Below are 16,378 nucleotides of genomic sequence, written 5' to 3'. Positions count from 1 at the left end.
CTCTTTTTATTCTTATTACATCAAATATTTTTCTATTCTTCTTTTTTAACACTATAATTTCATTTTCATTAATACTATCCAAACCACCATCATGAGTTACATCAAATAGTTTTCTATTCAAATGTATGATTTTATTGTCTGGTAGATAATTTATGGTATAACTTCATCACGCTTACGGAAGAGAACACGTGCTGCCACAAAAAAAAAAGACAGAAAACAATATGCATGCCGAATGATATTATGTGTATATATATCCAAGTATTGCAAATTTCCACAATTTTGGATATAGTCTTACACCTAGCATGCTGAAGAATAGGATTTCGTGCAATCTTTAACATTGATTCATCCATATTCTGCTTAAGTTTGGTTATTGTTGTTACCTGACAACGCTTCACGGTATTTGTATCGACGTGATTTTAGATAAAGCATAAAGAACATATGCATATGATAATAGCAAAAGATGTAGAAGTCTTTAATTTTTTTAAAAATATCATTTAACCAGATAAAAAAAGAAAGAAAAACCATCTAAATGTTTATTACGCATGAAATTAAGGTTAAAAATTTACTGTAATTTATTTGTAGATGTAACATAGTATCTTAACTAGAAAATATGTTCGATTTATCTGAATACATAGTAGTAAAACTAAGATATATAATTATTATTTTTTGGATTGGTTCTTTCTTTTACTATCTTTCAAAGTAAATCTCAGATCTGATTTCCGTTTTGAGTGGCCGGCGATTTTATAATGTTGTCGTCGTCGGTCGTCCCCTCTATTTTTTTCTTTTTCTTCTTCGTCTCTCTTCTCCCTCCGTCTCATTCGTTTTCTTTTTGGGTGTTTTGGATCTTCGGCATCATGGCGGTGTTTGATCTGACATTGTCGGGCTTGGATCTCCGGAGAATCGTTAATGGTGGAGTGGATGAGCGGTTTCTTTGGTCATTCGTGGAAGCGGTGGTCTAGATCTGGTGGCAGATTTAGAGTCGGAGTCGGGTTCTCTCGTTCATCTGCCTCTTTTGTTTGTCATTTTCGGTGTGGCTGAGTCGACTTGATTGGCTGAAGGCGTCGATGTTTCCCCTGGTTGGTGGAGTTACGGTGTTTATTTGGCTAGCTCGGTGGTCTCCGTCGGCGAGCTTGTTAAGTCGATCAGTCGTTCTCTCATGAGCTTCTCAGTGCTTGCCATTGATTCCACCCGAGATTAGTCTGCTTCGGGTTCTCCGTAGCGGGGACGCGTGCGAGGGATCAAGTCGTCGGACTTGTCAACCACGACCATACTCCTCGGTGGCGGCGCGTGCGGGGTCTGCAGGTTTCAGGGGGTAGATCTAGGGCTGCATCCTGTACGCTTTAGGTAGTGATTGCTTCTCTATCGTTTTGGTGTTGGTTCGATGGTTAGTGGCGGGTCTTGGTTACTCCTTCTCCAAATAAAGCTCGTCCTTGTCTAGGTGGGTGGTCTTGGTCTCAAATGAAGATGTATGTCCGCGAAAGATGCAAATTAAAAGATCTCTGCAAGCTGTTCTTGATGAACCCGATCCTTAAGAACTGATCATCGGGCAAGCTGCTATTCTACCGGGTTCAGGTTCTCGCAATCACTGCGGGTTTGATTTTGCGGCAAGCGGGTGTTCTGATTTTGATGTATCCTTGGCTTTTAGATTCTAAACTTAAGTCAGTCCATGTTTAATTAAATTGAGTATGCTGTATAGGTTCAATATTGTTTCTCTGTTTTTTGTTGTCCTTTTCCATTCTGTAAAAAATATAAAAGCTCTATAATGAATTTTAACATTGTTACCAGAAAAAAAGATATATAAATTTTAAAATATACATCGAGAATGATAATATATAATTTAGCAAATGTATAAAAAATAAAATTAGCAAATCTTTAACTAATAGGAGTAAAAATTAAGTAATGCAAATTCAATTAAAAATATATATTAAAAGTATAATATTTTTAATTTTGTATAATTAATATACCTAAATTAAAAATATATATTTTAGAATTTTTGTTAACTCCAAAAATATTAAAAAAAAAATGTGAAAGAATAACAAATAACAAAATTGCTTTGACAAAAAAAAGGCAAAATTGCTACTTTCTGATTTTGCCATAAATGCGAAATTAAAATATTAAGCCGAGAAAACAGGTTGAAGAAGATTTGCGCATTTAAAGATTTGCGCATGCAACAACGAACAAAAATAACCTGAGAAATGAAGTAACTCCGTTACGATGGACCCCACCTCAGTTGGTTAATGCAGAAGCGAATCAGGGGCAAATCTGTAAATAACCAAACAATTTCAAAAAGAAGAGGAAAGATCTCTCTTTCATCAACGCCACGCTAGAGGAGAAAGACAGAGAGAGAGAAGAAGTTACAGAGAAGCTTTAAAATTCGCAGTGCAATTGTCTCTCTTTGCATATTCCTTTTTCTTAAATTGTTTTTTATTAATTTTCCTTTTTTTCTCACTTTATATCTCTACTCTACTTTTTTTTTTTCTTCTTTTCTTCCTGGGTTCTTCTACTATTTTTTTTGCTTCTTATTCGTCCTCGTCTGGTTGCTACCTCGGAGCTATGGCGGAGATAAGCCATCCTCCAATGGAGCAACTTCAAGACCTTGAGTATTGCATCGACTCTAATCCTCCTTGGCGTAAAACCCCCTCTCTCTCTCTGTATGTATATATATATATATAAATAGTTTGTATGCAGTTGAATATTATGTGTGTATGGATGGACCAATGACCTTATGAATTTAATTTGCTGTTCAAACTATTGTAATTAAGGAAACTCTAGTTTTGTTGGGCCTTTCATGGAGTTTCTCAAAGATTTAAATCTTTTTTTTTTCCTTCACAAGACTCATTGTGTTGCACATTTTTCCTCTAAGCTGTTTTCCTGCCGTTTAAGATAGAAATCTGAGGTCTAATTTTGAACATCTTGTTTTCACTGATTGTTTCCTCTGAACCTTTTGGAACCACGATTTATGTGTGTTTCTTGCAGCTGAAACGGTGTTGCTAGCATTTCAAAACTACATTCTTATGCTTGGATCAAGTGCTTTTATACCGGCATTGCTCGTCCCAGCAATGGGTGGGACTGACGTAAGCCTACATCCATCCCTGTTTCCCTCCATTTATACTTACAAATTTTAAAAGGATTTGATTACTATGTTTTGAATGTTTCCATGTTTATCTAAACTGTAACCTTTATCTCCAAAGGGAGACAAAGCGCGGGTTATGCAGACACTTCTCTTTGTAGCTGGTATCAAGACACTTGTCCAAGCTCTCTTTGGCACGAGGTTGCCTGCTGTTGTTGGAGGCTCTTTTGCTTATGTAGTCCCCATCGCTTACATCATTAATGACTCTTCCTTGCAAAGGATCTCCAGTGATCATGAGGTATAAAGCCCTACAGAGACCACTTTGTTAATCGACCACGGTGTAATTGTTTATCGTCTTCTTGCAGAGATTTATTCACACAATGCGAGCCATACAAGGGGCCTTAATCGTAGCATCAAGCATACAGATCATTCTTGGTTACAGCCAAGTATGGGGCCTTTTCTCAAGGTAACTACATTCATTGCCTTGATAATGACCCAATTTCTTTATCCAAATTCTCATTTAATTGCTTTTCTTTTACGATTTCAGGTTTTTCAGTCCTCTAGGAATGGCACCAGTTGTTGGATTGCTTGGTCTCGGGATGTTCCAGAGAGGATTTCCTCAGGTAACTCTTACAAAATGCTCACTCCACACCACTAAACATCACTAACTGTATCGTTTTTCAAACTTTTTTATTCAGCTTGGAAACTGCATTGAGATTGGACTACCAATGCTACTGCTTGTCATCGGACTAACTCAAGTAAGAACCTTTGCGTTGTTTCCGACTTACTTTCCTTGCTCTCAAAGTTATTTATACCATACTTATCACGCCGCATTCTTCTTGGCAGTATCTAAAACATGTCAGACCATTTAAAGATGTCCCAATCTTTGAAAGATTCCCGATCTTGATCTGCGTATCTTTTGTTTGGATCTACGCCATTATCCTGACCGCCAGTGGAGCTTACAGACACAAGCCACCGCATACACAACATAGTTGTCGCACTGACCAAGCAAATCTTATATCAACAGCTCCATGGTATAATACTCTCCTGTTGTGATTACATCGTCCATATTCTCATTGCTTGCTCTTTACAACTGTTTCATCAGGTTCAAGTTTCCGTACCCTCTCCAATGGGGTCCTCCAACATTTTCAGTTGGCCACTCATTTGCCATGATGTCTGCGGTTCTTGTATCCATGGTCGAGGTATAAAGTAGCAGGCTGTTTTTAAGTTTTCATCTTATTAATTTAGAGAATGATGAATGAAGTGTGAGATGGTTATTAAATTTATTGGTTTTGTGCAGTCTACTGGAGCTTACTTGGCGGCTTCAAGATTAGCCATAGCCACGCCGCCTCCTGCTTATGTGTTGAGTAGAGGCATTGGATGGCAGGTGAGGGAATAGTTTCAAAACCTATTCAATCACATACCGTACTTTTCTTATATATTTGTTTTGCTATGTTTCTTCTTAAAAAAAAAAAAATCAGGGCATTGGTGTGTTGCTTGACGGTCTTTTCGGAACAGGCACAGGATCTACTGTTCTAGTGTAAGTAAAAGCTACCTATTGTATGGTTTGTCACATATTAACAGACTCTCTTAATGAAGGAGTTACATGTGATTTTGATTGCAGAGAGAATGTAGGACTTCTTGGGTTAACAAGAGTAGGAAGCCGTCGTGTTGTTCAAGTATCTGCAGGCTTCATGATCTTCTTCTCCGTATTGGGTATACTCGTGCTCCTAGGCTTTTAACAATTCGAGTGTACTTCCCTCATGTGATCTTATTGAAGTTTTTGTTGTCTTTCTCGAACAGGCAAATTCGGTGCTGTGTTTGCGTCCATACCAGTCCCAATTTACGCAGCATTGCATTGTGTCCTCTTTGGCCTCGTTGGTAAGACAAGAAAAAGAAGATGAATATGTTATTCATCAAACCTTTGATTCATTCACATATTTTTTTGTGTTCTTTTCTTTTTGCAGCTGCTGTTGGTCTCTCGTTTCTTCAGTTCACAAACATGAACTCAATGAGAAACTTGATGATCACGGGTCTTTCGCTCTTTCTTGGCATCTCGATACCTCAGTTCTTCGTTCAATACTGGGACGCTAGACACTACGGGCTAGTTCACACAAATGCGGGATGGTTCAACGCATTCTTGAACACGGTGTTCATGTCTCCAGCTACTGTTGGTCTTATCATTGCCGTTTTCATGGACAATACAGTTGAAGTTGAGAGATCGAAGAAAGACAGGGGCATGCCTTGGTGGGTCAAGTTTAGAACTTTTCGAGGTGATAATCGTAATGAAGAGTTCTACACTTTGCCCTTTAACCTCAACAGATTCTTCCCTCCTACGTAGTAATAATTATCAACTTCAGATTCTACACCCAAGAAGACTTCAGGGTCTGATAATTCTTTTCTTTTTTTGATGGTGGGTTTTAAAATGATGACCTCCATTGTTGAAGTAGTTGTTGCATCAATATTTAATCACTTCTTTCTGTAGATTTTAATAAGATAACCACTAAAACATATTACTAGATATTTTCTTGTGTGAATGAAATCAAGTATTTGTAGGAACTTTTCAGTTTAATGTATTCTCAGTGACAACATTTCCTTATTTACATACACAGATCAATAAGCTCAAACTTTGTTCTTGTATTTCACAACATTGAATAATAGATTTTTACTACTCTATTATATCTTACTTTCCATTCGAATTGAGTTCTTGTGGTTGTGGGAACCTATCATCATTTAGCTGTAATAGAAAATTATTTCACTTGTTAATATGTAAATTTCTGGTGTTGCACTTAGATAATCAAAGAACATAATTATAAGAAATAAGTCAAATTAAGTTTTCAGAATTGTTATTGGGTACATTAAACAATCATTTTTTTTTTCAATTGCGGAAGCATCAGTTTAGCCAGCTTTTCTTACATCAAAGAATAAACATACGGTAAAAATGTTTGTGTTTTGCTTTCTGATAGGAACATGTGGACCTTTCTATGATCGACGGAAGCCATTTGGTGATTACATTTTTGTTTTAATAACATCAAAAATCAAAGCTATAACCTATCATCGACTGATCGACGTAGCATCAACCAATTTCATAGAACTTCAAAAACATAACTTAAGATGATATATGCACAGCCCGGCTGATGTTCAATGGCCGAGAGACAAGGTCGATGGTCGATGGTCGATGGTCGATGGTCGATATGCTCAAATTACCTCAGGCAACTCTCTCAAGGGTTTATTAGGAGCAATTCTAAAACTCTAAGTCAAATAGTAAGTTATCCAACTCTCATTGTGATATCAAAGACTAACTCTTTTTGCGAATTCAAAGAAGCAAACAAGCAGTAATTACCTAATCGATTAGTCCACTAAATCTCTAGACCAACTCATGGTGTGAATAGTTATTTAACTAGCAAGGATTCAATTCAAGTGTTGATTATAGTCTCGTGTCTTACAACTATCATAGGATCAAGTTTCTAGTTAGCTATTCTAAAAACATGCACGAGTAGCAATCCAAGCTAAGAATATAATCAGATTACCCTAGTAGTTCTATTAATCAGCATTTCTTCATAACCCTAGAAAATCTGTAAATCTAACTGGTAATTATCCAGACATGATCATGCAGAACATAACAATAATCTGAATAGACTGCATAGAAACTAAGAATAAAAAATATTGGAGTTCCAATCAATTTCTGAAGGAATTTATGATCTTTTCTCCAAAACTCACTAATAGAATAAAGCGTAGCCTAAGCATTGGCTGGAAAATAAACTAAATATGTTAAAAATGTCCATGGGTCTTCTTGCAAATATGAAATTTCTGGGCCAAAGTGAAATTCTTGAAACTTGGGTCAGCTTTGGTTAATCGCAATAGGTATCGACTGATACCAAAGGAGTGCCGATCGACACTTTCTTCAAATATCGGCTTGGAATTCAAATTTTCAGCACAACTCCTCTTGATGCTTTCGATGGTTCCAAAATTTTCAAAATGCTTCAAAACGTACTTGAATCTGAAAAGACTCTAAAACAGACTCGAACGAATAATAAAGACTCTAACAATAGACTTATACCATGGTTAAAATCCCTAAAAACCAAGGTATATCAAGAGTCTATGGACGCTTGAGGTGGACGATAACCCTTGGTCGATTGGAATTCTTGGAAAGATAATGATGGAATCAATCTATTAGTTGACTAACACTCCAGCCTGACTAGATGATGGAGTGAAGTAGATGAAGATGGGACTCAACCAGCTAGTTGTGTAACACTCTTAGGTTTGACACTTTTTCCGAGAACTCGATCAGTAGCTCAATTATAAAGTTAGACAACACTTGAGACTCTACACCTGTTCTTGTGTGATGCTCGATATCATATTTGCTAATGGTCCATTTTGTGATCTGTCTTGATTGAGCGGTGAAAGAAAGCTAGGCACGAAGCGAGATCGCTTACGAGTCAAGCTCCTAATACAATGACTATTAAGAGAATATTGGATTTGGTGTTGATCTCTATAGATTCTTTCTTTAAACTTCTTAGCGAAAATTCAGATCCAGAAGGAATGACACCCTAAATACGACGAGAATACAAATCGTCGTTGTTAATGATGAGATCAGTATTTGTTCCCAGGACAATGATGTCATATATTCGATGTGAAACGGATGTAGTTCACTTCGCCCGAAGGGTATTTAATGCTTCCAAACTATATCATCCATACTCTGAAAACTTGTTAGACATTCTTTTTTGACAAGTGGTTTTGTAAAGTATAGTCTCGCGTCCAAAAAAATGTTCATATACTTTGTAGGATTTTGTCTTCTAACAAAGCGGGCTCTAGACTTTTCTTTGGGTCTTTAGATGAAATGGGCCTTTCTGCATTTTGGGCCGAAGATTGATAGGGTGCGAAATCCACCTCCAACACAACTTTTAAAGGAGAATGTTTAGTAGCATAGTTTTGGCATTGTTTTAATCAAATTTAATGAAATGTAAACATGAAAACCATTGTTTTAGATTAATACCAACCAAGGCTCTCAATAATTGTGAGAGTGTACGATTTACTACCTTAATTTGGCCAGCGGTTTGAGAGTGACAAGTAGTTGAGAAAAATAACTTTGTTTTAAGCTTTTCACAGTATATTCCAAAAATAACTAGGCATTTTGTTATACGATCAAAGACACTAGTTCTGTGTACACCATGTAGATGAACCACTTCTTTGAAGAATAGGCCAATCGTTTAAGTGAGCTTTATTTTTTCTTGGTGCATGGTATAAATGGACCATCTTAGAAAACTTATCAACAACTACAAAGATAGAATCCTCGTGGATGACTTCAAGAATTTAAATGTTCAACTATGGTGTGTTTAGAATAGATAGTGGCGTATATAAACCTTATGATTGTAACTTGGATTTATGTTTTAGGCAAGTGGTGCATTTGGCACAAAACGTCTCCATGTCTGTGACACCCCCGATCGTAGATGACCGGAAATGACACGGTCGATGTTCCGCGATGGTCGATCTGAGGTTCTCAGAATACTTTCGATCGCCTTAGACCAACAATCAAAGAACACCAACGCTCCTATCGGATATCACTCTAGGTTTTTCAACCCGACAAAGCAATACCTGATGGTTAGTTCGTCCGGACAAGGACTAATATCATATGGAACCCGTACTTTAAAAAAAATTCTTTATATATCATTCAAAAACATCTTACAAAATTTGTTATAAATTAACCTCGAGGTTTTGGTCAACAAATCTTATACATAAGAAATATCAAAACGACTTTGCAAGGATAATAAAACTACCGCTGGCTAATGATGTTACTTCCTGTCCTAGAGTAAGGTCTCCTGCCTACTGTTTACCTGCATCACAAATGAGTCATGAGTAACTAGTTTACTCAGTGAGCCTAGTCCCTCACCCCAACATATATTAATAATATCTCAAGCAATCAACTCCATTTGTATGCAGTGGAAATAAATTCCATAACTGGTATTTATATATAAGGCATATCCTTCCATCATTGTAAATCTAGTCATATATCTCACTTCCTGTCTCATATCATTCATATAATCATACATACATATATATATATATATATATATATATATATACCAGACCCGAGAAACCACAAAGGCTAAACGAGTCTAGCGAGTTAGCATCACCATCATCGCCATCAGATATTCAAAGATCGAACATCTAACGCTGCGTGCAGTTACACGGCCTCCAGGTGCGACCCTATCATCGTGTCTTCGTGACCTTGTTCTATATCACAGGAACAATACACAGTAATAATCATTCATACGGGAATATTTTGGAAGACAGGTTTATAATAAGACTTCACATGATTAATACTTCCATACTTAATTATATTATATATTAGTACTTGAGAACAAGTACTATGGCTCGGGAGTAAACCTCTATGAACATTCATGAATATTTAATAAGCTTTTACACTAAGTAAACACCTCACCAATTCAATATTGATCAAGAGACAAAGCCTATCAATCATATACATTTTCAATCATGCAACACTAATTCATATCTCTTTAATTAATCAACTATCTACACTCACCTTTAAATCCATGAGATTGGCTAAGGAAGACTAGACTCGAGCTCAAGCTAATCACACTCGGCTTCTGGAACATTCTTGATTGAAAACCACCACAAGGATCCGGCTGATCCGACCACTCTCCTTAACCATCTAGACTGTGTACGGTTCTACTGGATGAGCAAGGTGATCCTTTAAACTTTACTCAACTACTGACCTGAAACGGAACAATTCGGAACATGATCATCGACCCACCAGTTCGGTTCTGAAGAAGAAATTTAAATCAGTTCCTAACAGCTCAGTTCAGGACAAGCTTAATCAATTCAGTTCAAGTGTAGTTAAGGCCATAGCTCAGTTTAGATTAAATCCAATCAGTTCATAACAGATGAGCTGATTATTTCAGCAAACTGATTTAATCTGAAATAAATAAATCTGAACCGAAGAAAGGCTTAGACAATTGATCCATGACAACCGCTTAACTAAATAACATCTGATTCTGATCAAGACATGTATGAGACAAGAGACTGAAGCTTACAACAGCAACTGATGGCCATCTGAACTCAGATAATCCTCCCCTTAAACTGAACTCATGGCTGGACTGTTTTAAAAACATAAATCAGAATCGGTTCATCACACAAACAGAACAAGGCCTAGGGTTTACCCTGGGTACCTCACCTTCTGATCTTTTACACAGCAGGGAATTGAGCTAGAGGATGGAAGAAAGTCATCTAAGGTCGTGGTTAATTTTCCCTTTTTTTTCTGATTTTTCTCTCACTTTTTCTCTTCTTTCTCATTGTTTTTTCTCTGAAAATTTCTCTTGTTATGCTGCAGGTTATGAACGTCCAGAGGAGAGAAGAAGGTGTTTTAAAGAATAAGGAGTTACTTAGGCAAAGCTGAGGCTAGACAGGTGGAGACATACTTTAGCACATCAAGCAGCACAAGCAGCTGAACTTTTCCTTTCATGAAGAAAGCTACAAGCAGCTGAAGCAAGTAGCTTGTGACCAGCATGTGACTTATTTAATGAACAAGTAGGCAGGTAGCTTGTGACAGTCACATGATAATCTAAATGAAGCAAGCAGGCAGGCAGCACAAGGCATGCACATGACTCGCAAGCGGCTGAAAGTATTCCCGACCATTTCTCGATCAAATGTTTCCCATCCATCGGTTCTCGCCTTGCTTTTATATAAACCCTTCCGGATTGAATAAAACTTGACCATAATAATTAAAACTCGACCAGAACTATCAAGATTAGCTATTTTGGCCACGAGACAGTCCCGTCGAAAATAATTCACCGGGTCAATTTTTATTTTTAATTCTTGTCGAACCAACTCCAAATTGGTCAAGTGGAATTTTTCTTGACCAAAATTCTATCTGCTCGTGAGGGTTATTACATTCTTCCCCCCTCAAAAGAATTCGTCCCTGAATTCTGAAAACATAGCTGTACACACTTTACAGAACACTGTCTCTAAAAGGAGTTCTGGATATTAGCTCTGAACTTATCTTCATTTGCCCATATCAAAACAACTCATGGTCGATTCCTTGATTCCCCTAACCGATCCTTTGTTTTCTGAGCAGCTACTTTCAAGATAACCAAATTGTTTACTCTGCACAACTCTTGTCAACTGCGGTATGCATACTTTTTCTAACAATCTTGTCTCTGTAGACTATCACATCTCAACATTTTCTATCTGGCTTTCCCCCATAACAGCAATATGAAATTTGGAACGTTAGGTGATGTGCCATACGTGAAAGTAACATCTCCAGTCTGGTCAGTGTTAACTTGATTAACCGTGCAACAATCAAACAAGAACATGCACAATCAATCACACCAACATGATTCGGACCAAGGGTGCTACTCTCAAATATACACACTCACCCATTCCAAGAATGATTTCACTTACAGTACTCTATACACTTTTGATCTATCTGAGACCCTCTTCATAATTTTCTGAACAAGTTAATCTCTCTGATGTTTCCCATGATCAAGTCTTGTTCCATTGCTTTTTGATTTCTTTCTTCTGTCCAGCAACTGAGGATTCAACAGGTCCGTATATATCAAGCTTGATTCATCAACTGAGTACTCTTGTACGATGACTTCATACTTTATGTATTGATACATCCTCCGATATTTTAACAACCTGTCATACCTATTCTTTAACTCATCAATCTTCTTCAGCGTTCACTTAACATCTCTTTTCTACTCATCTAGTTTAATCTTCTGGTAGAACTTGAGTTCTTTCTCCTACGTCTTTTCTAACTAACCTTGTGTACAACTTCTCATCTCTTTTCTAATCATCATTCTTAGCCTCAGGTAGGACTTGGGCTCCTTCTCCCATGTCTCCTCTTACAGAATTTGTACATGACAAAATTCTCGTACTATTTTCTGAAATTCTCCTTTTTCAGTTCCTCCAATGATTTCCTTAAGTTCGCATCCTTAAAATGCAATCTCAGATATAAATGATTAAGCCATCTTGGTTTACTACTTCTAATCTTGAAGACTCCACTTTCTCCTTATAATAAGAGCGGCCAAATCAGTCACTCCAAATTCAGCTTCTTGATTCTTGAGTTCCTTGTCAATATCTACACTAGATTTCCCACTCCTTAAAGCATAAGCAACCATGCTTGCTTTTCATAAGGCTTCTTTGATCAGTGAAACTTGCATTCTCTCTTCCTAATAAAATGTTTGCCAAAATTTGATGTGCAAACAAAACTGTTGCAACTCCCACTTGTTCATCGAATAATTCACCTTATGCTTCTTTAGCTCCATTGATGCATAAACGATTTCCATATCATCTTGCATTAGCATTCACCTAAACCAACCAGCGATGCGTCCAAGCAACAAATAAATGGCTGATTAGGCTCCCGCATGGCTAACATGTACGTATACATAGAGACTTCCTCTAAATATTTGCCTTCTTCTTTACTCCTTTTACTTCATTCCAAGGTAATACCTTTCTCAATCAATCAGCTCAGCGGTTGATATGGGTGTCAACTCTTGAACAAAATCCTGATAGTAGCAGACCAATCCAAACAACTTTGAATCTCGATAACAGAGATTGGACACGACCATTATTCGATAGAAGCAACATCTTTTCTAAATCTCCAACAAATCCTTGTTGCAACTTGATGACTAACTGATCCAACTTCCAATTTCCCAGCAGTAGCATTTACTAAAACTTGATGCATCCATCGAGCGTCTTTGAAAACCAATTGCACCTTGCAACTGATCTTATCCACTCATAAATTCTAGAAAGTTGATACTTGACCATAGCCACGTCAGCTATAGTTGAACATAACCACAAAATCTTGTCCTTCTTCTTTATCACTCACATGTGCGTTCCCCCAGAAAAGATAGGTCAAACGAAATCTTTCTTAAAACAAATCTTCTAAATGCTACTAGAACTCGGCGAGAACCACTTGGTGAGATCCCTAGGCTATTGCAGCGAATCCAGGTTCAACAAGAATACTGAACGAGTTACTTTTAGATGTCGTACATCCTTTCAATGCCTTAAACACATCTTCATCTTCCATGATTATCAGACTGTCCTCTACTATGCTCCTTTTCATCTTCTACTTTCTAAACGGTAAAGTTACTAGAGTACACTTCTTCACCATTTTCCCAAAAGGTTTTCAACTTGCCAAACTGATATGAGTGGTGCTCAAACACTTGGTAGAATACCATTGTAGGCCAACGGTGACGGGTCTTCTTCCAAATACTTCTTTCCTTGACATCCTAATTGAGCTCAGTAACTAGATAGCCAATCTCATCTAGATTGAAACATACCGCTCTAACAGAAGTACTAAGGAATGTGGAAGGCATACCATTAATTTAACTGGCAGCCCGTACTTCTAGGAATAAGAACGGTAGACTTGAATTCACAAAAGTGAATCCTTTCTAATACTATGACAGTGCTCGGGAACTACAACTATGTGTTGTTCCCGAATAAAACACAATATGGGCGGAAAATTCCATCCATAGGTAAGATCTCTTACGACACCTTGATCACAATCCACATATTTAATTTTTTTTCAATCATTCATAAATTTTTAAAAATGCACACAACACACTATGGGATAAGAAGCAAACCTGTGATTGGACCTTTCAGGGTTTTGACGGTCCAGGCAACTATAAAGTGTAGGCTCTACCAAAATAGCCTAACACTTGGATGTGGACTAACGGTAAGGAAAAGCGAACAAGTTCAACAAGTGGTATCCTAGGTATAAGTAACAGAACCGGGTAACTTCATGGGCTAGGATAAAATAATCATCTTTACTCTTCACAAGGGAATCACTGAAGCACATTGATGCAAATAATCAATAATTTCTCGCACTTGGACGATCCTGACTATACTGTCCTGGCAAGTCTACATCATAACAACTCAGGCTTCTTGGTCTTGATCTGATGAAACATAGACCCAAAATCATCCCAGCGACTTACTTAACTCACTGCTTGAAACTGACCTTTGGTCTGCACCGGTTGTAAAATAAACTGTCTGCAGGATTTGGTGAACTTCTTCAGCAATAACTTCATTAATATTCACGTCATACTCTAACATCTCCTCGAAGCTCTGAAACTCTATGGTCTTTTATCTAGTCCAAGATTCTTGGCTAATTTCCCAAAAAAATTCTGTATGATCTTTGGCTTATTCTCCAAACCATAATCGATGAATCAAATTCACTCGACCACATATCTCGATGCTGAAATTGTTGTATCTAATTAAATCGACCTGAACCTCCTGGCGGAAACATCTAATTGTACCAACTCCGTAAACTGAATCTTCAATCGGTCCCATACCTTGTGTAGAAAATACTACTTCTTGAACTCTTGAAATCTGTCCAACTTGATCTCAACTCTCTGAAGTAATTATTGACTCTCGACCAACTACTCATCGCATTCATCTCCAAATAGCTTGCTACCAAATCCTTCTTGTAATTCTCTGAGCATCGGCCATGTCAATGTTTTGCTTTGAGTGTTGCATCCCAAATCTGCCTCAAGCCAAAGTATACCTCGAACGGTTTAGTCCTTCTTCAGTATCTTGTGATCCCAACTTCTTCTTCTTTCCATCATATGCTTCATGATGTCTCATTGAAAACGGAATGCTTCAGGTGCTTCCATCATCTTGTAATACAATCAAACCATCTCTTCCTCCAACGCTAAGCTTGAAACAAATGCTGAAGAAATCATGCTTGTATGGATCTGGTGCTTGTACGTCTTAGCATGAATTGGTTAGATGTGGGAACCGAAATTCGCACCGTCGATTTCCGTTGAATTAGGAAAGTTATGAAAGCCCTAATTTTCCAGAGGTCCCGGATATCTGCTAAACCACACGTCAAACAATCAAGAACACGAAAAAACAGACGGAAAAATATGAGAATTGAAAAGAGAACGAAATTGGTCTTTATTCCGAATCTGCGTATGAGCGTTTCAACAAGGTAAAGGCCTTGGCTGATAGAGCTGTCGGCGAAAAAACCCTAGTTCTAGCACCTAAGATTGCCGAAAACCTAATTGAGTCGCAGCTCGAATAACAAAAACGAAAAGTTGCCTAAATCGCTCTAAGTATTGCTCTGAGTAATAATTTTTGTGTCCTCTCGCCCCTTCAGCTTCGATCCCCTTATATACTCCTTCTAAGGCGGTTTACCTTTTCCCTTTCTGCCCTCGGTCGAGTTTATCGCTTCGCGGAAATATTCCATTTTTCTTTGATCTCTGTATTTATCTTCGGAAACTTGACATTTATCTTCTTATGGGTGACAAATGATAAACCGTCGTAACGACTAGGCTTGGTTTCATAAAATCTTAAGTGGACTCTTTGCCGTGTTCTGGCCCTTTCTGGGCCGTTTTCCGACTTTGGCATTTTTATGATTTTATAATAAAAATGCTCCCGAAACGACGTCAATTCTGGAGAACATTCAAATTCCTCGTATAACGTAGGCAAATTTGCGTGTTCAGCTAACCGTTGCCTTTATATAAGATCAATCTGAATGTTCTTCGAGAAAAGACGTGTTCTTACGGTTTTTAAATCGTAAATTTCCAATGATACCTCTGATTGATTCGAAACAAAAATGAGTTCGATGCAATCTCGGGAGAGGAGTTACGAGGACGAGGTGAAGACGGACTCCGGTCGATCCAGCTCGGCTGTTCGCCAAACTGGACTGGTCCAGCTCGGTAAACGGCCGAGCTGAATCCGCGTTCGATCTAGCTCGGCCGTTCGCTGAACTAAACTTGGTCCAGCTCGGCAAACGGCGGAGCTGGATCCGCGTTCGATCCATCTCGGCCGTTCGCTGAGCTGGACTTGGTCCAGCTCGGCGAACGGCCGAGCTGAATCCGTGTTCGATCCAGCTCGGCTGGTCGCCGAACTGTACTTGGTCAAGCTCGGCGAACGGCCGAGCTGAATTCCACGGACGATCTAGCTTGTTCGATTCGATAAACTGATCATTAGACCTTTGATAGTTTTTTCCGTACTTTCTTGACTTCCTTTTTTGTTTTTATGGATGATAAGCCATGGATTTGACCCACTTTCACCCATGGTTTATATGTGTTTTTATAACTAATTATTATATTATAGAGTCTATTTATTATATTTATAAGATCATGAGTGATTTGGAGATAAGTGATGATTTTGGAGCATTTTGGAGATATTTGGAGCAAGCACCCGAGATGACCATCGAGCTCGTCCATCGGTCGATACTGAGGGAGAAATATCGATCGATGTTCACATCAGAACATCGATCGACAGCGAAGCGCGCAGAAAGCCTGTTTGGTCACAACTGACTTGAAGCCCAAGTCTTCA

At 38.1% G+C, this 16,378-nt stretch overlaps 1 protein-coding gene across 2 annotated transcripts; it reads left to right on the top strand.

Moving 5' to 3' along the window:
• Positions 1-2,010: 2,010 nt before the first annotated feature.
• On the top strand, positions 2,011-5,673 carry LOC106404745 (nucleobase-ascorbate transporter 1). 2 transcript variants are annotated; one of them, XM_013845430.3, is made up of 13 exons: positions 2,011-2,629; positions 2,977-3,074; positions 3,192-3,368; positions 3,436-3,536; positions 3,618-3,693; positions 3,769-3,828; positions 3,917-4,104; positions 4,176-4,272; positions 4,371-4,457; positions 4,552-4,610; positions 4,695-4,786; positions 4,874-4,951; positions 5,038-5,673. In XM_013845430.3, exons 1-13 carry the CDS (start codon positions 2,554-2,556, stop codon positions 5,409-5,411), a joined length of 1,563 nt encoding a protein of 520 aa, XP_013700884.1. In that variant the 5' UTR covers positions 2,011-2,553; the 3' UTR covers positions 5,412-5,673. The 2 variants fall into 2 exon arrangements, with proteins under 2 accessions (XP_013700884.1, XP_048619450.1); XM_048763493.1 differs by having other exon boundaries at positions 2,486-2,651.
• The last annotated feature ends 10,705 nt before the right edge of the window (positions 5,674-16,378 follow it).

This window comes from Brassica napus, chromosome C7 (assembly GCF_020379485.1).
Source record: "Brassica napus cultivar Da-Ae chromosome C7, Da-Ae, whole genome shotgun sequence".
Classification (NCBI taxonomy): domain Eukaryota; kingdom Viridiplantae; phylum Streptophyta; class Magnoliopsida; order Brassicales; family Brassicaceae; genus Brassica; species Brassica napus.
The sequence above is the reverse complement of the archived record's forward strand: the minus strand, read 5'-3'. Positions and strand labels throughout refer to the sequence as shown.

Bases quoted from the DNA above. Each gene is read 5' to 3' on its own strand.
- LOC106404745 (XM_013845430.3), top strand. From the start codon at position 2,554: ATGGCGGAGATAAGCCATCCTCCAATGGAGCAACTTCAAGACCTTGAG. The intron at 3,369-3,435 runs GTATAAAGCCCT...GTCTTCTTGCAG, and splicing joins GGATCTCCAGTGATCATGAG to AGATTTATTCACACAATGCG. The intron at 3,537-3,617 runs GTAACTACATTC...TTACGATTTCAG, and splicing joins GTATGGGGCCTTTTCTCAAG to GTTTTTCAGTCCTCTAGGAA.